General features: G+C 34.4%; 2 protein-coding genes across 3 annotated transcripts; one reads left to right on the forward strand and one right to left on the reverse strand.

The window, feature by feature from the left end:
* Positions 1 to 223: 223 nt before the first annotated feature.
* LOC126814727 (targeting protein for Xklp2 homolog) lies at positions 224 to 17,817 on the reverse strand. Of its 2 annotated transcripts, none has more exons than XM_050540081.2 (13): positions 17,625 to 17,817; positions 15,286 to 15,384; positions 14,556 to 14,673; positions 12,798 to 13,187; positions 12,250 to 12,511; positions 11,528 to 11,648; positions 10,701 to 10,848; positions 10,371 to 10,581; positions 9,658 to 9,759; positions 9,089 to 9,259; positions 6,720 to 6,881; positions 4,296 to 4,392; positions 224 to 3,175 (listed from the first exon to the last, which is right to left on the reverse strand). In XM_050540081.2, exons 1-13 carry the CDS (start codon positions 17,716 to 17,718, stop codon positions 2,898 to 2,900), a joined length of 2,253 nt encoding a protein of 750 aa, XP_050396038.1. In that variant the 5' UTR covers positions 17,719 to 17,817; the 3' UTR covers positions 224 to 2,897. The 2 variants fall into 2 exon arrangements, with proteins under 2 accessions (XP_050396038.1, XP_050396037.1); XM_050540080.2 differs by lacking the exon at positions 9,089 to 9,259 and adding an exon at positions 8,675 to 8,848 and having other exon boundaries at positions 227 to 3,175.
* A 210-nt stretch (positions 17,818 to 18,027) lies between these two features.
* Positions 18,028 to 23,803, forward strand: LOC126814746 (anamorsin homolog). The gene is made up of 7 exons (XM_050540123.1): positions 18,028 to 18,073; positions 19,533 to 19,708; positions 20,227 to 20,453; positions 21,185 to 21,341; positions 22,072 to 22,215; positions 22,804 to 22,916; positions 23,467 to 23,803. Exons 2-7 carry the CDS (start codon positions 19,552 to 19,554, stop codon positions 23,578 to 23,580), a joined length of 912 nt encoding a protein of 303 aa, XP_050396080.1. The 5' UTR covers positions 18,028 to 18,073; positions 19,533 to 19,551; the 3' UTR covers positions 23,581 to 23,803.
* The last annotated feature ends 61 nt before the right edge of the window (positions 23,804 to 23,864 follow it).

Genomic DNA, 23,864 nt, shown 5'->3' on the forward strand with positions numbered 1-23,864 from the left:
CCTCGGACCGAAAACCTGGTTTGATATGAATTATGGGTATTGTTACCGCCATTGTCCTTCCTCTATAAAGGTGCTCGTATTACTATAGATGACTAATGGTAAGTAAAATGGTTCTTAAGGCTATCCGGGGACAGACTTGGACCTCAGGGTAAAAAATAATTGCTGGGTTAGATAGAATACTGTCGAAAAATGGACTAACCTAGTTGGTTGCCAGGACCTGTTTTGAAATCCAGTCAGGAGGCTATCAAATACAGATTGACATGTCACTTCCATTGGTTCTTATTGATTGTAATGCAATTTAAAGGATAATGAAGACAAAAAGTTTTTACTGTCTTCTGATAGGGGTATCATGCAACGAAACATGGCAGTCCTTAAAGGTTGTAATGTCACATACATTATATTCTTTAGTATTCTTTGCAAGCATTATACAAGACACTAACAAATGATCATCGACAACCCATGAAGTAATAATCAGAAATAATTAACATTTTAATGTGGGAATATGAAAAGGCTACGGATAGATTCATACATCCAGTGGTATACAGAACATCCTACTGTTCTGCTCTTGTGGTATACAGAACTGCATTATTTTTACAATTTTAATGTTCAATAAAAGACAACACAGGTTTATCAATATAATTATTTGTATTCAGCTGTTATAACAATATTAAAATAATGCTGACTTGACTGTTTCAGCAGACAATATTACAAGTCAAATATCATGCAACTATAAGTAGTAAAGTGATGTTAATATTAATGATATAATGTTAATAGCACTGAAATAAAAACATGAAACTAAAATGATGATGATGTTATATGTCAAATTACATGGATATCTAATTTTAATACATAAATATGCTTTAAATGAACAAAATCAAAATTTCCTTCCAATATGAAGATAAGACAAAGTTTTTGAAAAATTTACTCTTTTGTTGACTGAGAACTAACTGGTTCTATCTATATATTTTGTACAGGTTAAAACATCTGATGTAGTTTACACCAGTCTCAATTAAATTATTTCTAAGCCAACACCAGTTTGAAATACCGATAGTTTGCTAATAATCAGACACAAGGAACTTTCTTATCTAAACTGACATAAGCTATAATATTTATGTCCTGTGTATTGTTTCTTTGTGGACATTTTAAAGCAACATCATTGTCCTAATGACCTATCACATAGACAGAATTGGATAGTTCTCTGACAATGATATACTGTTAGTGTATATTATTGTAACACACAGATTCATGAATGTCATCCTGGAAAATTAAAAAGTCGATGTGCAATATTCAATGTATTTCACATCTATTTTGTCCAACATAGAATTCTACATTTATTTATCAGTATATTGCGTAAATTAACTATTTAAACTAGTCTTTGAATCAATGTTTTAAACACCTAATAATATCTAATATATAGTGAGAATTAATGCCATTTAAATATATTACATATTATATACAATGAAAAGAGGTCGTAACAAAGGTTGATTTAAAAGTCAAGACATTGTTTTTCAAGATTAACAAACTATAAAACACATTTCAAACACAAGTTTTGTTTTGGTTTTTTTTATTTGGTTAGATTCACAACTCTTACAATTACTGTTTGTTACTAGGCTTGATAAAGACTTGAGAAACCTAGTTGAAACATTACTCAGTAACAAACAGTAATTGTACCCCATAGAAATGTGTACTGTTTATTTCCAGTGTCATTCCTAAATGCCAGTTAAAACATTTACATTCCTATAAAGTAATGGAAGCACTGGGCATTTTTAAGTATCTGATATACAAAATATACTTATGTTAAATGTTGATATAATGAATATATAACCACATCATAATGTTTATTCCCAATTATTTTATGAACAAGCAATTAATAATACCTTGCAGTTGCAGACAATGTTTTAAAATATCTATATTATGTACATATACATTAAATAGTGAGAAAGATAGAAGAGAGAAAACTAGAGTAAAAGATTTTAAATTTTCCTGGCTTTACAATATTTACAATAATTAAATTCAAACACTGTCAGTATAGTTGATGGAATAGCTTACTAATTATGTCAGCTAAATATTGACATTTTTTACAGAAAAAGTACCATATAAACAATTTTATGCAGTATTTTCAAACTTCAGCTGGAAGAGACATGAGCAGGTCATCTAGACAGCCAGGATTTAATAAAAACTTAAAAAATAAAGTCGACTTTCTTTTAAACATTAATTGTTCTGTCCCATACGAGTTCTAAATTTTCATTTCTTTCAAAACTCAGTTTACATACACAAAAACTATGAGCACAATTAAAAATATGAAGCTATCATAGATAATTATATGGCTAAGCACCAACACCTACAATCTGATTAAAAGAACACATTGAAATTTTGTTGGGTTTTTTTTCTCAGAATTTAGATGGCCTTGCTCAACTCTAATCCGATAAATATTATTCAGGAGAACAACATGGTCAATGATGCATGTAGCTAATCTTTTTTGCTTTCTCTCTGAATTTTGTACATGTAGCTCTGAGTTTAAAGATGACAGCGGGAAATGGATTTAACATTGGCATTTTAGTACTAACATGGCATTCATTTAACTTTAGAAAAAGAGCAACAAGAAACAGGTGAATACCCATCAGATGACCATACAATTTACTCCTTGTCACATAAAAGAACAGAATCCAAACAAAGGCCACTTGAATTGACGACAGACCTTCCTCTAATCAAGTCATTTTGTTTAATATCTTAGATCAAATAAAGTTCATCAAGAAAAACTGACGTGAAGAACTACATGTTATTAGAAAGTGAAATAGAATGTGTTATTTAATCAGACTGTGACCCCTATAATTATATATTATATTAATTCTCAGTCAATAATAAAATTAAAATATTTACTCATAATGAAACCACTTTCAGATTTTAAATCGATCTGTAAACATAGGTGATTCTGGGCGTGTTAATGGTCTGTTACTTGGGTGAACTTGAACAGGTGCAAAATGTCTTACAGGATTGGCTTTATGAACGGTTTCACTACGTAATTTAGCTTTTTCTACTTCATATGCTAGTTTTTCCTCATGTTCTCTCTGTCGCTTCGAGGCTTCCATTTCAGCTTCTTTGTGTTTAATATGATTATCAAAACTTTCTCTGTTAGCTGCTCTACGTTCTGTATTTAGTTCAAACTCTGTTACATCTAAAATACAGTTTATACAATAAACTACATATAATGAAGTATATCATGACTATCGACTTATGTTCAGTTATGTTATAATATCCCAACTATAAAAGATCCATCAACCTAGGAAAAGTCATCTATCATCCTGTCAACATTCATTAAATATAGTGTGGACTTTTCAGACCTCATATACACGCAACAGCACCACTCAAAATAAATCTGAAAGCACAGTCAACTAATCCTAGAGTGAGTTTTCAAGAAGCTTATCCCAAACTTAAGCTGCCTGTCTACAGTTAGCTCCACCTGAGAACAGGCCCTAACCTAATTAACCAAAATTTTAATTCCTACATCAACGATTTTAGTCGAAAACACTGAGTATGCGTTTAGAAATATATGTCATTGACAGTAAAAGTCGATAAGTTCCGCCCCCAAAATGATCACATGAGCATTTTAAATGGACAGCATTTAGCACAGTGATGTATTCTTGAGGTATGAAGTAGATGCATCGCTGTGTGCAGTATGGAACCTTATAGTACTAAGTTTTAAAAGTAAAAATATAAACATTCATAAAATTTATGATTTGAATATTTTGAAATTTAAGCTAGGGGTTTAACCTACCACTGTTCAGCAACGACTTAGCTATTGAAAATTTTTGTCATAACCTATCCCATCAAGGTTTTATATACATAAAATGTTCTGCTCCGACTGGGCTAATGAAGACAGGCATAAACCATACAGTGTGCTATGAGGGATCTTTTGGTCAGACAGCAGCACTACGGCCTACTCTTATATCGAATTCCAACTGTCTTGGGATCTTTTATGTGCACGCCAATGTGTACACAGGACCTTGGTTTTCATCCCATCCGAACGACTAGACAGCTGTCCTGGTCATGCCCTCCGTCCTGCACCACTGCCAATGAACTTTCTCAGCCAACACTGGGAGCAAACCGCAACCCCCAGACTAGCGAGCAAATGCTTTTCTTACTTAGCCACCTAAGCTCCCATTTTGTTAAGAACTTAATTTCTTTTTAAAAGCAGACAATGTTTATCAAATTTAAATGTGGGCACATAAAACCTTGTGAAAGGCTGGAGACAATCTTGATGCTTATAAAAACAAGCCTAGGCTAAAAATAAGTACCTGTCAGAGGTTTTGTTGATTTTTTAGGTATAAATGGTTCCTGATATATAACTGTAACTGGTTTAGCCTTGAATGGAACCTGCATATCCTCTTCAAACTGTAAAAGAAAATAACATTTTACTATCATAATTAAGCATTTTTGAACAAGATCGCAAATTTCTGTGGGAGCTGGGTGGTCTAATAATGCAGGCATTTTAGACCATAAGGTCTGTCACCAAGTCAAGTAGCGTGGTTTTGATTTCCTGCTTGTACATGATAAGGAGTAGGGTCAATTCTCCAACCTCATGGGTTTTCTCCATGTCTCCCAACTGCTTATAAAGAGTCAAGTGGCATTGTTTCAATCACACACTCAACAAGGACTTGAGTTGCCTATCTAAACTAGTTGGTTTTCTCTGGGTCCTCTAATTTCCAACTACTGTTAAAGACCCAGATGTGGATGCAAATTAATGAATTAAAATTATAATGCATGTTAGTCCGAAAATGACCCAGTTTGTGTTGAGTGGATGTTAGATGTTATTTTTCTCCAATATCTGTCCATCACCTGCTTATCTGACCAAATGATCAACTACAAAACATGCATTATTATTTGTCATTTGGAACTATACTATTCAAAAAAAGTAGGGGATATTTGATTTTTAAGTGTTATGAAAGTCACCTAATGAAACTGACGAAGAAACAAATGACAAAATGAAATGAAGTTCACATTCATCGATTTATTCCAAATGATCGTTAGACTAAGTAAGGCACAGACTGACCATTATAAGGGTAAAATGATACCCGGGGTCAAACAGCAAAGTTACCACAGCATCACAACCAAGTCAGTAACGGGTAAATCCTCCTCTGTTTGCCAAACAAGCATTGATCCGACGTGGCATACTCCTAATGAGACGTCTAAGGTCATTTTGGTCCAGATTGTCCCATTCCTGTTGCAACGCAGCAGCAAGTTCTTGGACATTGGCAGGACGTTGTTGACGTTGACGTAACCTCTGTCCAAGCATGTCCCAGACATGCTCGATGGGGGAGAGGTCGGGACTCAGTGCTGGCCAAGGTAATGTGGTGATGTTCTGTTGTTGGAGGTAACCTGTAACGATCCTGGCCCTGTGACATCTTGCGTTGTCATCCTGGAAGATGAAACGGCGGCCATGACGTCGTGCGAACGGCACAACATGGACTGCCAAGATGTTGTCCCGGTAGTACTGGCCTGTAACACGCCCTGCAACAACATGTAAAGCCGTTCTTCCAGCAACAGTGATGCCTCCCCACACCATAACAGAACCACCCCCAAATCGATCATGTCTGATGACGTTAACGTTTTGGAAGCGCTCGTTTCGACGACGCCACACCCTCCTACGTCTGTCCAAAAAATCAACAGTGAACCTTGACTCATCTGAAAACATCACATTGCTCCAGTGTCGATTATCCCAGTGTTGACGATCCCTACACCAACGACGTCTTGCCTGAATGTGATGATCTCTCAAACAAGGGATCACGCGATGACGTCGGGCGCGAAGGTGACCCCTATGCAGTCGATTCCGAATCGTCTGGCCACTCACTCTCACACCAGTGTCTGTTTGAAGACGAGCGCTGATCTGATTTGCTGTGATGACACGATTTCTCAAGGCCAAGGTACGGATAAATCGATCCTGGACTTGAGTTGTCGCCCTTGGTCGACCTGAGCGTGGTCTGTCCTGTACAGATTGTGTATCACGGTATCTGGACCATAGCCTGCTTATGACAGACTGAGAAACATTCATCGTCCGCGCCACAACCGCCTGTGTTGTGTCGATCTGTAGCATGCCAAGGGCACGTAACCTTTCATTTTGGGTAAGCCGACGCACATCAAAATTTGTTTTCTGGTCACTAAAACAATTAAACTGATGTTTCCACCCTGGAATTCAATGCCACAATGACTGTAACATTCAAAGTCAGAGTCGTGCAAATCTTGGGTTGGACCCCCATGATGATCCCAAGCATCACCTGCATTCCATGCGGTAGCTATTGGTGCGTTTGGGCGTCACATGTAACTGGAAATGTTTCTTCTGTTAGGTTCTATAGTGACTTTTTTCGTAGTCATTTGCATATTTTAATATTATGCCCCCAAAATCAAATATCCCCTACTTTTTTTGAATAGTATATGTAAAGTTTTCACTGCCAAGTGATCAACTTGAAGAGCTATCATGATAGGAGGATGTGTATTAAAGTAAATTGTATCCAAGTGCATAATGACCCATACTCAATCTCATCCTATAGTGTATACTACTTAAGCATTAGATTAATTAAAGCATGAATATGTGTTGAGTATTTGATGATAAACTCTATAACAATATCCATTAGCTGTGCTAAAAAATCAAATAACTGTGCACATAAACATCCATGTATAAAATCAAATATTACAGATTAAAAACAATATATATAAATACTGACTCTAGTACTGCTGCAGCTAGATGTATCTTCTGCTCTACGGGAACTTCTAAAATCAATTTCAAATTCAAATGGTACCGGCTCAGTAATTTCTTTAGGGTTTTTAGGTGGAATACCAACAGGTTCTTCTAAATCTGGCATTGGTTGAGCATGAAACTCTCTAGCCTAAAAAATAATAGCAAAATATTAATTACTTTTAAAATCAGACCAAAATGAATGTAAATAATCAACTTTCAGTTTAAATGATCAGATATTAAGCTGTGTCAAATTTGAAGATAATACAAATGAATTGATGTCTCTTTTATCAGATGCTCAAACACTTTAATAACAGTTGAAAAACCAGGAGAGGCAATATACACATTCAAAATTCACAAAGCACTTTATGAAATATATATAGTCAGACATGCCTTCTCTTATTTTTGTGCTTGAAAACAATAAAAGAGAGAGAAATGGGGTTTAACATCCACTTGTCACAAACTAGGTCATTTCGGGACTAACATATGGTTTAATTTTATTTCAATAAGTCACTTGCACGTAGGGGTCTTTAGCAGTGGGGGGGAAACCGGAGGACCCGAAGAAAACCCAGGAAGTTGAACAGGCGACCCTACTCCTTGTCATGTACAACCGGGGATTCGAAACCATGCCAGTTGACTCAGTGACAGGCCTTATGATACAGCGCGCTCACGCTAACCATTCGGCCATCCAACCCCCCGAAAACAATAATAGAACTGTGACAATGTCCTGCAATGTGTCTAATATTACTAAATTAGTGATTGTATTCCATATAAATTGTCTTCATATTTTTAATGTGCTCATTTCTAAATGCCACTGTCTTGTACATCTACATTTCAAAATATGCCAATTTTTCTGTACCTTCATCACGGTACCTAAATTGCAAAATTTGATACTATTCTGATACTTGACATATAGAACATGTGATTGTAAAACAAAAAAAAACTGATAGCGTACACCGTTTACTTGTCCAAAATATGTACTGAAATAGGATTAGTTTTTTTACATTTTAAGTTTAATAACTTATTTATCCAAATCAATCCTGACATCAATGCTTCATATTTTAATCAGACAATGTTCCTTGTATAAGCTTATTTATCTGAAGTATTTATTTAGGTATCTTTTGGGATAAGTAAACTAGGATACCCTTTGTTTCTCATTCCAATATTTATGGTCAGTTAGATGTTAATTTAACAACAGTGCTAATAGAGCTGAGCGATATTTTGGTTTTTCGATATAAAATCATCACAGTAATAAACACTGACCAAAATACGGTCTTCAGAAAAATATCGAAAAAATGAAAAAAAAATATTGTGATATATCGCGGTTTTAATGTTTTTTCTTGATAAAATAAATTTTAATATGGCAGAAATATAAATAATGCCAACTATATCGAAAGTACTCTACTGGTTGACTGATTATCAATGTCACATGTTATGGTGGTCTGATACGAAAATCGTTATGGACACTTTTTGTGACACCACTAATATTTTATAGTCCTTTTGAGTAAGATAAAGTTTAGCCTAGTGCTCTGTATTGTAAAATTTATTTGCAAGATGACTTATGCAACAAGCACACCCAATAGACCAACATCTTCGTGGCCAGATGTATGTTTGAATGATATTGACTATAATGTGTCAAGTGAATACTCAGAGGGCATGTCCAACTTTTTGTGTATGTTTATTTACAATTAAAGGATGATAAAACTGAAATTATTGACATTTAAAAAAAACTTGTTGCGATATACTGATAGTATCGCGATATTTACTGAAAAAATCGCAATATTTACTGAAAAAATCGCAATATTTACTGAAAATATCACAATATTTACTGAAAATTTACTGAAAATATCGCAATATTTACTGAATTTATCACAATATTTGTTTTTCAGGGATATCACCCAGCTCTAAGTGCTCATAAAATAACAACATGAAATATGATTTCACCTTTCTCTCTTCATCGAATATTTTACGTCTCTTGGCCTCCTTTCTCTCCAACATTTGACGAGTGTGCTCCTCAAAGGAGAATGGCTCAGGGATGGTGCGTTTGTGAGTTAGTTTAGGATTAAACGGAACTCCATTATGTGGTACTGGACGTGAACGAAGAACACGGAAGGCCTCCTGCTTGAACAAGTGGGTGAAAAAATGGAACAAGAATCATAAACATTGTGCACAAATAAAAACATGTGAAATGTGAAGTGAACGATAACTGAATGAATCTGTTGCATGTTTTTGTCGGCTGGTCCAGTGCTGTAAAAAAATATTAGTATGAAAATGATAAGCTGTTAGTAAAACAATTGAGTGATTATAAAATCAGAGTGAATTTGTCTTTGTCTTGCTGCCTGGACGACATGATCTGACCTTCTGCTCCTCTTCCATAACTTGTTGTATTTTAGCCTCTTTTTTAATATCTCTCTCTTTATCCCTTGAATCAAAGCTGAATGGTTCAATGACTGTTATTTTGCGTACTACTTTAGGTTGAAAGGGAATGCCATAATGTGGAACAGATCGGGCTTTATTTGACGTATTATGCTGAAAATTACCATATAAATATATACATTTTATTCTACCCAATTAGAAGACAACAAAATTATTTTATTAACCTAAAACATGATTCGGCTACCTGGATCCGCCGTATTCAATTGATTTCAATTTAAGATCTTATTTTAATTTTCATTAAGGTATATATCTCAAATGAGAATAGATCCGGAACTTTAATTAACAAATGCCTGCCCATAACTTTTCCCCCTTTGTTGCTAGGTAGTAGGTTGGTGTCATGATGATAATGTCTGCTAATTAGTACTTGATAGCCTGTTGTCTTCACAAGGGTACATTATAATGTTTAACAAACAGTAGTTTCAATCTAGCAAGTAATTGTCAATCAATAGTAATATTACAAATAAAACCATTTTTACATGTAGGGTTCAAACCTTTTCATCTGATGGTTCAACAGGCAACCGGACTCGGTTCTTCAGAGCAAATGCTGGAGACTGAGGAACCGTTGTTGCTTTTTCTTTAGCTGGTTTCACACCCTATTTAGAAAAAAAAACCATCAAATTTTCAGTTTAATACTAAATTTACCAGTAAATTACTTATATAGGAAGTCAAATAATGGAAACGGCTCCAAGTCCATATGAGTTTGCAAGAAATTTAAGATGACACATATTCCTCTCTAAACAGAAGAAAACAGATTTAAAGACACATTTGGATATATCATATCTTCTTTTGGGATGGAAAAAACTTCTTTCTTTCAACCGGCCAAACAAACCAGTTAAACTATAATGGTCAAATTATGTTTGGGCAGATGTCAAGAAATTCCTGTGAAGAGTTTCTTTCCATTTTAAACTGTTGACAAGTAACAATCAATATTTGGAGATGAATGCCCAATACAGATATGTTTGTTGAAGTATATTATTAGTTCCGATAATGATTCTTTTCAAAATGTTAACTATTGTCAATACAAGGTACAATTTTATGGATACCCAATTACTGTGCTTTGCTTGATGAAGACAAGAGTTTCCTCAACGAAACATTGCATAATACTAAACTCAGTAATTGTGTATCCATAAAATTGTATCTTGTGTTAATATGTTCAATTATTAAATGCCTATCAAAGAAGTTAATTAAAACTGATACTGCTTACCACAACACCTTCTAATATTTTAGGATTAACTGGCTTAGCTTGAAATACAACTTTCTCTTCTTTTGTTCTTGATGTATCCTTGTCTTTCTGTCGGTTATCACTACTTAAATGGAAAGCTTTAGGCTCTGTTGTTGGTTTTTTAGCTACTTCCTTCAGACCTGTTGTATGTTCTAATATCTTTTGATTAACAGGATGTGCATGGAACTGATTTCTGAGAAAGAAAAAAAACATGAGAAATTCTCAGTGAAATTCCTTCCAATGCCATCTTGAAAGAGGCACTACAGATGGATAAATTTCAGGACTACATGTAATTATAAACAAATATCTTACTTTTGCATCTCTTCTATTTCTCTCTCTTCTAATTCATCTCTGCTAGGTACCTTAACTGTACGGGTACGCATGGTACTCTGAAAGTTGGGTGTATGTGGTATCGTTAATTTTGCAGTTTTGGGAGATTTTGAACGCAATCTTTTCAGACCTGGAAATAAATAATTAAATTTCAATCGCTATCCTGAGGCTATTAGATAAATTTTACACATTTCGTGGCATGTCCATCTTCTGTATGTTAACTCTCATTTGTCATGGATTTTTATACTTTAGGGCCAACAAGTAGATGGGAAGACCATGATTTTTTATATCATTCAAAAACGCTGAAGAGTTTTTCCTAGACTAGCCCTACCCGTCCTAAACCACCGACAATCGAGAAACCAGCAATATGGTTTCCAGGCTTTTTAAAAGTATGATTTTCAAGCAACAAGATCTAGGATGAAAATGAAATGAGGCTAATGAAGACAGGCATACACCATACAGTGTTCTATGAGGGAAATTTTGCCCGGGCAGCTGCGCTATGGCCTACTCTTATATCGAATTCCAACTGTTAAGGGATCTTTTACGTGCTTGCCCATGTATACATGGGACCTCAGTTTTTCATCCCATCCAGACGACTGAGACAGCTGTACTTGTCGGACCCTCTATCCTGCACCACATACAAGGGGAAAACATGTCAGAAAATCCCGATGATCTTTACCGGACAATGCAGGGATTGAACACCTAACCTCCAGGATAGTGAGCCAGCGGCTTACCCACTTAGCCACCGTAGCTCCAAAAGATCTAGGATGAAACTAAGATGTGTTTTCATATTTGAAATGCCCTTTTACCTTTACATCTGTCTTTTGGTCTGGAATGGAATCTATCTGGGGTTCCATTTTGAAAATTTATAATACGTTCTGCCATTGACTCGAATTTGTCCATTTGTTTATTATTGTTATCCTCTTTTGACTAAAGAAATAAATACAAATAAATTTATAGCTTGAGCAAATACATATAAGTTGAACATAGACAGTAGGGTCTGGTAGAGTTCCGTTGGTGTCATGTTCTGTTTTCATCCATATTTTTAGTAGTTTTGTCTGGTACCCCTCTGATCCCAGAAATTCAGGAGAAATTGATATTGCCTATACTACACACAGGCAAAATTCACTATTCGATATTATGTACAGCACACAGCTCACACACTGTATAGCTCTTTAGATAGGAATGTCACCGCACTGCGCTGCTGTAAAAAACAGATCAAGGTTTTGTGCAATAAAAGTAAAAGTGGTAGAGAAAGTTGTAAATTTTTATTCCCCTAAATAATAATGCACCCCTAGTTCGGGGAAAAAAGGTGTTATAGTTGGGTGTGTACGATATGCCATCTAAAACCGTTATTTCTGGCCTGCACGGCTATTTAAAAATTTCTGATATACATTTCTTTATGACAAAGTTTAAATAACTCCATCATAAACTTGACATTACAGAGATAAAATCTACTTTTATTATGTTTTACACTGGAAAATTGCCACTGTCACTTTCAGAACCATAGCTATTAACAATGAAAACTTACAGATGAACTAGAGGAAATTCTTTCTTTAACTGCATTGAAGAAGCCTTTTATTCTATTATCACTTTTTGGTTGTGTTTTTGTACTGTCATCACTAGGTCCTTTCACTGCACCAATACAACCAGTTGCTTTCAATTTTTTCAACGATAAATCTGATTGCTTCCGTTTCTCTGCCAAATCTTTCCTGAATTTTTCTATCTTTTCTAAAGCTTGTTCTTCTGAATTTTTAACGACTCTTGTAGCACCAACACTTGTATGTTTACGCCTGAAGAATAAAGTCAAATATTTTAAACTTTTCTTAATGTTTTTTTTTTCTTTTTATACTATAAAGGTATATGGCCGGAAATTGTACTTGCCAGAACCTGTCCGCGTGCAATTATCCCACTCCTGATAGATCTATACTAATTTGTGACTGTCGTTTGTTCAGGATTGGCGGCTACAATAGGGCGACCCTGAGGCTGAAATTTGGTGTATAATACCATTATAAGCCCCAGTTAGTTTTTCTTTCATTGTTTTATATTATTAAGCAATCAAAATCAGCTAATACTTACTTCATGAATGTAGGAGTCGTAGGAAATGTTATGCCTTGTTTCTGGGAAGCTGGTTGACTCTCAGGAGAAATTGGCTTCTTCAACTGCATGGGTTTTTCAGCCGATAATCCACGTGTTCTCAATGTTCTACTTGGTGCTCCATCACAAGAGCCTGGTCTTTTTGAACGCAATGAAGAAGATCGTTTTAACATTGTACTAGATTCTACTTTACGTAATGTTTTCTTCCCTTCAACATGATTTTGACCTAAGTGCAAGTTAGTCATAGAACTACCTTTGCTCATCTTCGGTTTACCGATCTCAGTTACTGGAGGTGACACCATAGGTAAGGCTTTCATTGGCTTATTCTTTAACCTTGGAGATTGTCGTAGTGGTGCTGATTTTAGAACACGTCTGAAATACATGTAGGTCAGATATATATATATACATCACAACATTTAGACTGACCTTCCTTTAATGAACAGATCAATACAGTATCTCTTTAATTGAATTTTTTTTTCTAATTTGACTTAGCTTCAACAGCTGAAATCAAATCTTGACCAGAGCAATATAAATTCCCCATTAATGCATCAGATAGCATGTTTGATTATATTTTCATTAAGTCTCCCAGGCAAGGTTTTCGACGCTAATTACAGAGACTATCGCTGGTAGAAAATATTGATATTGCCCATAATCATCAGAAAAGCGGTTGGAGGGTCAATAAAAGATACATATTTAAAAAATAGATAATCGTGCAATTATAGGCAGTCACTTGTGAGAAGTAAACCTTATCACAGTATTCTTGGGCTAGCTTGGTAACTGAATTAAACAGAATTTAAGTCATTCAACACACACCTTTTGTTTTTCTACCATTTATATTTGGTTTTATATAATAAATGTTAAATAATCAATTTGAGTTCATTTTAGCCTGGATAAGCTGTGGAAAATCTGATATTTTCCAAAAAATGCAAATGACATAAACAGGCTTTAATAGGCTAATATATCTTTAGTATTTAAACACAAAAACACATTCATGTACTTATGGAAAATAGCTACTTGTGTATTTTAAGGCAACATTTTCAAAGAATATTCTCTCAACGTTATCATTAGCTTGATAAGATTGAGAGAATACTCTTTGAAACATCGCCTTAATAGTAGCTGTTTTCATGTGTTTTTGTTTCTACTCTATTCTGTTACTTACAGGGGGGTTGGATGGCCGAATGGTTAGCACATGCGCGCTGAATCATAATACTATAATAGTCTGGAGGCTCAGTGCGAAGGGGTGTCCATCAAATGGGCACAAAACCAGACCCAACTTTTCTAGAGTAAAATTTTGTGTAGAATATGATGCCTTGTGGTAATCAGTCCGCCGTTGGGGCGTTTTTGAGATATTCGGGGTAAAATGATTTCATTTGCACTGAAAGTGAATGCGAAGCCATTCTTTTATCATGAAAATAAGCTGAAAATGATAGAAAGTAATCACCCTTTCAATAAAAATGTAAACTTGCTAAATTCATCTTTGTTCTTTGTGACCATGGTTTTGTGCCCATTTGATGAACACCCCCACGCACTGAGCCTCCAGTCCATTAGGTCTGTCATTGAGTCAACTGGTGTGGTTTCGATTCCCCGGTTGTACATGACAAGGGATAGGGTCACCTGTCCAACCTCCACCCTCAATCCTGTTACTGAATGTCATTTAAAGATTAGCATGTATTTGTCAATAACATTTAATTTACTCGTACAAGAAAATTGGTTGAAACATTAGAGGTTTAGATTACTTACTGTGGCATTTTAGAAGATGTTTTTTCAGCATTGTTGGTCTTCTTTTTGTTCCATTCAGATGGTAATAATACATTAGGGAGTCTTTTACTTTCTCCTTTACATGGTTCAATAATTTCATCTTCAAATACAAAGCGTTAATTAAACATTTTAATTTTAATGTTAAAACATTGCTAAATATTTTCTTTTTGTATCTATAGAATTCTTAGAGTTAGAAAACCATTTAGATTAATCAGATGCTTTCAAATGAAATGAAATTAAATGGGGTTTAAAGTCCTACTGTTCTGCTCCAACTGGGCTAAAGAAGACGGGCATACACCATACAGTGTGCTAATGACGGAAAGTTTGTCCGGGCAGCGGCACTAAGACCTACTCTTATATTAAATACCAACTGCCAAGGGATCTCTTAACCACATGCTAATGTGTGAGGTGCAGGACAGTGTCTAGTTGTTAGGATGGATAAAAAACTGAGCTTGTGTGTACACTTTGGCATGTATGTAAAAGAATGAATGAATGAAAGAGGTTTTAACGTTCTACGTTTCTGCACACATCTACCAGGATAATGAAGACAAGACAGTATGTAAAAGAACCCTTGACAGTCGAACTAGGATGAAGAGTAGGTCTGAGACCCTGCTGCCTGTACAGTATGCCCATCTTCATTAGACCAGTAGGTCCAGAAATGTAGAACATTAAACCCTATAAAGTAATAGTTTTTATCTTTAAAATATATTACCACTATCTTCAGACTGATTTGGTTTTGTATTTTCTTTTTTATCTTCATTTTCATTCAATTCTAATTCACCCAAATTTTTTCCATCTTCACTTACATGATCTGGAAAATAAGAAGACATCAGCAAGATCTCCAGACACCTTTCACATTTTTAATACAGAAATTTAAAAGATAAGCTGATCTATTCATTAAGTTATTATACTGTAAGCTTAAAGATACATTATGGGAGATTAGATAAGGAGTTGACTGTTCTCACTATATAATAGATAACATAAATAGAATATGTTGAAAATTTCAGTTAAATTGCTCCACTCTGAAACGAGATACTAGCTTTTGAATTTCAAGTCCAGCCTCAAATATCATTACTAAAGTCGGTACGATAAAAAACAGTTTCGATTATCCATTTTTGGATTTAATCATCAATGAGCGTTGAGCAGCAGATCGGATTTAAATCCAGTGAAAATCTGACATATAAGTTGACATCTAGAGTTGATGTTGGCTTTGATAAGTTACAATCTGATTAAAATATAGATTTATAATTCGTTTCGATTTTTTATACTTTTAATGGACTACACTACATGAAGATATGATTGATTGTAGTTAAAGGGAGGACCGTTTTTATTTACAGTATTGAAGAGTTGAACTAGCCTATGATGATTAAAGCTTGACTGTTGAGTCTGAGCTTGATCTATAACTCAGGCCCAATTTAACTTGTACATTATGCAAGAGCTAAATCTGTCAACTGCAGGTCTTTTTTTATGCCTGAAATATTATCTAAATTATTAATTAGACATTAATTAACTTATCCAGACCAGACCATAATCAACTCTCGTTGTCATCGCTAGTCTGCAATATTTACTGGATTATAATCCTATCTGCTGCTCAACGCTCATTCATGATATAAAAAAATGGATAATTGCGATATTTACTAGTTCATAATTCGATCTGCTGCTCAACGCTCATTCATGATTAAATCAAAAAATGGATAATTGAGACTATGTTGTTTTATCGTACCGACTTAAAGCGAGAATTTCAAATTTTCTAAGAAAGTCAAAACATAATTATTTCTATGTCTTTTGCTCAATAGGTTATCAAATCACTATTATACGATCATGGGCATTATTTCCCACCCTTACAAATCTATGACACAGGAAATAACACAATTACCTCCCCTGTTTTGCTATTGACAACATGGGCCAGCCATTTTCCAACGTTGGAATTTGAAGTTAAATATGATATTTTTGCCAATTTTTCAGCTGGCAATAGCGAATTATAGGATTAATAGGATTATTCTTTAACAAGGTAGGACTGTTTATGGATACCATCTATTTTAAGGCTTTATTTTAATACATTTTAAAAATATAACTTGAAAATTTGCAATTTCTGCTTTAATTAATGATCTGATCGAGGCTAGGCCCAAAATGCAATCGCTAAATTCTTGGTTCAGAGCTGATCAATTGGACTGAAATTTTCATCAAATACCCTTTTCATTATCTATCTAATTTTAACTATCATAGTGAGAACTGCCAGCTCTTTATCTAATCTCCGATAATGTATCTTTGAATTATAATCGAAAGAAGGATTAGCCTAGGTCTTGGCCTTGGGGCTTAGAACAGACCATAAGCTACTAGTAACTAGGCCTAATTAGTAATTTTTTAATTAATGTAGATCAACACCGGTTGAATTGGAATGTGGTCATAACAACAGCGTCACGGACCTAAACCGTAATGGCAAAAATGGTTATGGTCAAAACGGCCCAAAAATTTAGTCATAGTGGCCAATAAAAAAAATCCTATCTATGTAAATTGTAATCCTAATATTCCTATTCATATTATTGTAGCCATCTTCAAAGAGATTATCAAAGTATTTTAATTGGATAGGATTAGGAGGATGATTAGTGGAAACCATGTTCAAATGATTGTTATTTCTGTCGAATGATTAATAGTCGGTTGTTATTTTAATCAAAGGTAATTAATATTTGGAAAATTAATGTATATATTTATTATTATGCTATAGATCTAGGCCTAGGTCTATTTATGTATTTTATTAATGACTAGATGTATGAGTATGTCATGTGTTAGTTTATTATAGGCCTCGTTAGTAAATGTCTTTTTTCTTGGTCTTGACTAAAAAATTTTAACGTTATGACCAAGGGCAAAAGTTTTTGCTGTTATGGTTTAGGGCAATGTCCATAACCAGTTGAATCTACTAAAGACGTGCTCACACTGATGGGGTAAATAAATTAAAATTAGGTAAAAAGATAGGCCTTGATAATACCACCAAGTTTCAAAATTTGAAGTAAAGAATTATGATATTATTTATATTTTTCTTCTGATCCTCACCAAACCACTTATCCGCGTCGTCGTCAATTGGTTGTGGTGCTTCAAAATCGACATACTGAGGTGCATTGAAACTCCAGTCGATACCTTCCATCATAAAAGTTACCACAAAACTTGAATTCTAGTTCAGTTATTGTCTTTAAAAACGCACAATGCATACCATGTACACCTATACAAAAATTTGAGCTGCCCGCAATTTTACTTTCAGCCAATCAAAATGCGAGAAGTTAGGCACGTGATATTTCGCCGAACTATTCTAAGAATTCTCTTAGTTTTTTCTTTCATACATCTACATATAAATGTTATTACTATTTATGAATAATTTTAGAAGTTTATATTTGCTAGCATTGTTGACGTATAACGCGCAGGATAAAAAATTAGATTTTCAAAGATAATTTTTATGCGAAGAAAAGTTTACTTCCGGAAGAAAGGTGAAGGTCAATAAAAATCAGGTGGCGTAATTTTGTTCTGTTGTTTATTAATATAATTTTAATTTGTAATGTAATTTATTAATCACAATTTTATTATCGTGCCAATTTTTTTCTCAGGAAAATGTTATATCATATAGATCTATATAAATAGAGGGACTTTTATAGTTTTATTTCGCTATATATCAAGTTTCAAACAATTAACGTCAGTGATAAATAAAAATATGATTCAATCACGACTGATTTTTTTCTTGTTCAACTAATACTGCATCCTTCGTGTAAATGTCAGAGTTTGCCATAGACCTTTAAAATAGGTATCATGGTGGTTGACCAGTCGGGCGATGGGTGGAAAGATAAGGCATGAGAACTACTGAGTCAACTAGAAGTGGAATGATAAAATTTAAAAGCTACCCCTTATTCCCTTAGTTAGTCAGTGTTATATAATTCTCATTTCTAATATTCAATCGTAAATCACTCTCAGACTCTGGCAACTGTCACTTCTAAACATCTGGATATAATTGAGTATCAAACATAACCTGACCGTGCAAATCTCATATACACTTATACAGTTTTAATCGAAGTAGGGGCAAAAACTGCTAACCAAAATACATGATTGAGACAGCTAGAAAAAAGCATTGTAACTCTCTGACTCGCCCACAAAAATAAATATAAATAATTTTGAATGATATTATGTTGAAATTAACCCTACACTATTCTAATTACAGAAACCAAAACACTAGATCCTACTTAAAGTAAAGTATTAAATTTGCACAAATTGAAAGTTAAAACATTTAATATCTCAGCCATGACTCAGCAAATTTGTCTTAAAGTAAAATTCTGCTTACTATCAAATTTAAATGTGAAAAATTTCTCTTGATTTAAATTAACCAATTACAAAAGTTTGTCGCTAAACTACATGTAATAGACTGAGTATGGTAATATAGGCCTAGTTATTATAAAATGAAATTACCTCATTAGTCTATATTTGAAAAAAAATGAATTTGCATGGTAAAATTGAATGGCTCCAGTTGTAGCTAAAAACATACAATTCAGATCTAATTTTTAATCCATATTCTTTGCTGAAACGACAGTAATTTTTGGAAATAGTGTAGAGATACTAGAAATATTACTTACATGTAGTAACGCAACAGTTATTCCAGTTAGGCCTACTTCCATATTTATTCCTGATTTTGATTTATTTGTGGATTTGTTTATTTCCGTTATATATATATATGCTATTATTTTAACTTTCAGCCAATGAAAACGCTGTATTCTTAAAATATTTTAGTTAAGTTTTTGTTAATATCCTACCTGGTATTTAATTTTAAGTAGAAACTGTGTTGTTACTAACTATAAGAAGTGAACTGGTGTTGGGTAAAACTCATTTTGAGACGGCTTAAGCTAACTTAAAAGAGATCAATAACATGGTCAAGTGCATGGAATGTTGATGACTGACTCTTTTTGTTCCTCATTTTTTTAAAAGGTAGACGATAAAAATAAACATGGAGAGCATAACTGTGAAAGATGGACAGAAAGTTCTTGTATTATGGGGTGGTCAACAGCCATCAACAAACGTCACAGATGTTATAAATAATTTGACAAAAAAGGTTGGCGAAACTGGTAAAATACAACTAGAACACATTGACAGATTAGCATTAGGTAAATACTGAGAATACATTGTCCTAATGACACTGTAGTATTCTAATTCTAATATTATTTTAACACTTGTTTATAATGAATATGCCTAATCATCTAATCGTAAGTAGCCAGAATGAGGTTAAGCAAGGAAGCCTGTTTTCAAAATTTCTGATAAATACTATTAGAGTTATTGCTCTTCTTTGCTTTCAAACTTCTTCTGTAGCCGCTAAAATTATCTAATTAACATGAAATTTCGAAGTATTAATATCAGTGCCAGGAGGAAGTCTATCAAACTGTAACGATGTTCAATAATTACTTGATGGATTGTTGCCCTTGATCCATTTTTAGATTTGTGTAAATACTTTAGATCCATAGAAAAGAATCACAAAGCAACAATCTTTAAGAAATGGCTCAGACTATTTTTTCTGGGTGGGCCTTTGTTGTCTTAATTGGCTACCTATCTTTATGATCTTCAGCCTCTTAAGTCTTAAGATTTAGTTTTAATTACATATTTGTATATAATTTATTATATATTTCAGCTCCTCATTCAGATTCAAGTTTTGATATAGTGGTGTCTGGTATGCTTGAACCAGGAGTTATCTATCACAACATTGATAACTTAGCTGTAATGTGTCGAGTTTTATGTCCAGGTGGTAAAATATATCTAAGAGAAATTGTTAATAAAACAGAAACAACAGAACAATTAAAAACAAGTGACAGTTTAGTATCAGAGTTAAAACTTTCAGGATTTGTTAATATCTCACAGGTAAATTTTTGTACACAGAACCTCAGTTTTTGTCCCATCCGAACGACTATATGTTGCAAAGAGTTTGTGACATTTATTAAAGTAAGCTGAAGGGATTATTAATTGGTCATATAAGAGGCCTAATTTTGTTAATATAAACATTTTACCCCATGGGGTTATCGTAAAGTCTGTCATTGAGTCGACTGGCGTGGTTTCGAATCCGCGGTTGTACGTGGCAAGGAGTAGGGTCGCCTGTCCAACCTCGTGGGTTTTATCCGGGTCCTCCGGTTTCCTCCCACTGCTAAAGACCCCTACGCGCAAACGAATTATGTAAATAAAATTAAACCATATGTTAGTCCCGAAATGACCTAGTTTGTGTCGAGTGGACGTTAAACCCCATTTCTCTCTCTCTCTCTCTTTACCCCATGGTTGATACAGGGTTGGTCTAGACAGAGTTGAACTTGTTGAACATTCAGAGCAGCATCTTTAGGATTAGTAGAATTTATATCTCCGTATGAAAACATGTGAAATTAGGTTTAACGTCCTACTGGGGTAATGAAGACAAGTATATGTCATACAATGTGCTATGAGGAAAGTTTTGACCAAACAGCTGCGCTACGTTCTACTCTTATATCGAATTTCAATTAAAGGAAACTTTTTTATGTGCACACCAACTTGTACACAGGACCTCATTGTTTTTGTTTTTTGTCCCATTCGAATGACTATACATTCTATAATAATATTTTTTTCAGCCTTCTCCAGTCCAGCTTAGTGATGATGATAAATCTGTGCTCTCAAAATTAGATAACAGTGGTAACATTGATTTAGTTCAAATAGAAGGCAGTAAACCAAATTATGAAATTGGTTCATCAACTCAGTTAAAACTCAACTTTACAAAGAAATCAAATGGTGATTTTGTTAATTTTTATTATAATAAAATATGGGGTTTAACATTCTACCTTTTTGCACCAACCGGGCTAACGAAGACATACTATTCTTATTTCGAATTCCAAATGTCAAGGGTTCTTTCATGCGCACGTTGATGTGTTCATGTGGCTTTGGTTTTTTGTTCTAATCGAACAACTAGACACTGTCTTTGTCATGGCCTCCGTCCTACACCACAGACAAGCGGAAACCACACAGGAACTTTTTTGCCCTGTCGGGGCTCATGAAGCTGGCCTACTCTTATTTTGAATTCCAACTGTCAAGGGTTCTTTTAAGTGCACGCAAATGTGTTCATGTGACTTTGATTTTTGTACCATCCAAACAACTAGACATTGTCCTTAACAGGCCCTCCATCTAGCGCCTTTGACACAAGGAAACTGCATCAGAAAATCTGAGGAACTTTCTAAAGGTCAACACCAGTAGCAAACCCGAATCCTCCTGTGACTCCTTGCATTATACATTATATTAAAGTCCTTGCATATTTAGAGTCTCGTTATATATAATACTGGTGTAGTAATTCTCGGTTTTACCATAAAAAAATATAATCATATTGATACTTATATCGTCCTTTATTTTCAACCCCCCAAAACGGAAAAAAATTGCGATTTCATTTCATTAGAATATAGAATATTTCCCAGTGAACCAAAAATGCTAATTTGATTTCTGTAATTTCATCATATCTTTTATTGTCCAGATAAACCAGCAGTTGATCCAAATGTAGCCAAGGTATGGACACTGTCATCAGATGATATTGATGATGGAGATGTTGAACTTGTTGATTCTGATACTTTACTTGATGAAGATGATTTAAAAAAGCCAGATCCAGCCTCTCTCAAAGGTAACTTACATAAATGTATTCAATGTTTTATGTACTTAGCTTAACGGCTTCTGCCCCATAAGTCGAATTCCAAACATTCAACTATCGCAAGTCAAGATATGTTTACTTTTTTTTAGAACATTTGATACCATTTCTGATGTTAAGTTTTAACCTTTTGTACAAACACAAAGTTCATGTTGTCAGTCACTCATCATTTCTGCCAATTGCAATAAAGATATAAGTTGATTGTTACTTCCTTAGCTCCTCAAGACCACTGCTTTTGGGAACGGGTGTCTAGGTCTTAACTCTTTAGGGGTAAAATGGAAGTCGGTGTCAAAACAATTTTGTTCATATCATATTGAATTTTATTGCATTTTGAAAATGTGTAAAAAGGCAAATTTCAGATTGCATTGTTTGTCTGAAGAAACAATGACTCGTTCACACTGAATATAATTAAAAGAACTAGACATCTTAGAAAATAAAAGTATCAATTTGTCAGATTGTCACCCTCACCCAAAATCCACCCCTTAGCAAAGGGGTACTGCTCCGAAAGTCTTCAATAGTTTGATAAGGTATTTTAGTACTAATTTATTTTTCACCTATTTTAAGCAAACTGTGGTACAAGGAAGAAAGCCTGTAAAGATTGTACTTGTGGTTTAGCAGAACAAATAGAAGCAGACAACCCCAAAAAGTCAGCAGCACCAACATCTGCATGTGGAAGTGTAAGCATGTTATATTTGAGATTTAAAGTACCACTGTTCATGCTTACATAAACTTAATAAAATGGCGATATGAAACTAGCTCATAATCTCTAGTTGACATGGTGCCGCAGTGGCTCAGTGAGTAAGATGCTGGCCTACTTATCAAGCGGTCTCAGGTTCGCTTCCAGTGTTGGCAGAGAAAGTTCCGACATTATTTCTACTTGTCAGTGGTGCAGGCCTGAGGGCCTGAAAAGGACAGTGTCTAGTTATTTTGATGGGATGGAAAAAACAACAGGCCCTGTGTAGACATTGGCGTGCACATAAAAGAACCCTTGATAGTTTAAATTCAAAATAAGAGTAGACTGTAGCACCGCTGTCCGGGCAAAATTTCTCCCAAAGCACACGTATGCTCGTATTCATTAGCCCAGTCAGTATAGGACGTTAAACTCCATGTCATTTCTAGTGTACTCTGCCATGATGTTATCTTAAATTCAATAGTTTTAAAGGGTTTTTTTAAATATTGGTCATAATTCACATGTAAATTGTAATGTGTTTAACTTCTATTTTTTAGTGTTACCTTGGTGATGCATTCCGATGTTCTAGTTGTCCATATCTAGGTATGCCAGCATTTAAACCAGGTGAAAAGGTATCATTAAGTCAGAGACAGCTTAAAGCAGATGCGTAACATATTAAATACTCCATATTTTATTAGGATGAAAGTAAAGTGCTGGATGAAAATCAAAATGTGCATTATTTAAATAAAACATGTTAAAGGCATGACAAATCAGACAGGTATAAGTAAGTGACCTATTATGTTATGAAACAGATACTATAGATGAGAAATTAATGCATCATAAAATTGATACCAAGCAAAAAGAGAATTTTGTAAGTGTATTAAAACATGGGAACCACAGTGTCTCGTTGAGGATGGATCTGGCTCATCAACCATGAAGCCCTGGTTAGTGCCAA

The sequence above is a fragment of the Patella vulgata genome, chromosome 3, assembly GCF_932274485.2.
Source record: "Patella vulgata chromosome 3, xgPatVulg1.2, whole genome shotgun sequence".
In the NCBI taxonomy this organism is placed as follows: domain Eukaryota; kingdom Metazoa; phylum Mollusca; class Gastropoda; family Patellidae; genus Patella; species Patella vulgata.

Bases quoted from the DNA above. Each gene is read 5' to 3' on its own strand.
- LOC126814727 (XM_050540080.2), bottom strand. From the start codon at position 17,718: ATGATGGAAGGTATCGACTGGAGTTTCAATGCACCTCAGTATGTCGAT. The intron at 14,674-15,285 runs GTAATATATTTT...TTGTATTTGAAG, and splicing joins AAATCAGTCTGAAGATAGTG to ATGAAATTATTGAACCATGT. The intron at 4,393-6,719 runs GTCAGTATTTAT...TTTCTTTTACAG, and splicing joins CTAGCTGCAGCAGTACTAGA to TTTGAAGAGGATATGCAGGT.
- LOC126814746 (XM_050540123.1), top strand. From the start codon at position 19,552: ATGGAGAGCATAACTGTGAAAGATGGACAGAAAGTTCTTGTATTATGG. The intron at 22,216-22,803 runs GTAACTTACATA...ACCTATTTTAAG, and splicing joins AGATCCAGCCTCTCTCAAAG to CAAACTGTGGTACAAGGAAG. The intron at 22,917-23,466 runs GTAAGCATGTTA...TCTATTTTTTAG, and splicing joins CAACATCTGCATGTGGAAGT to TGTTACCTTGGTGATGCATT.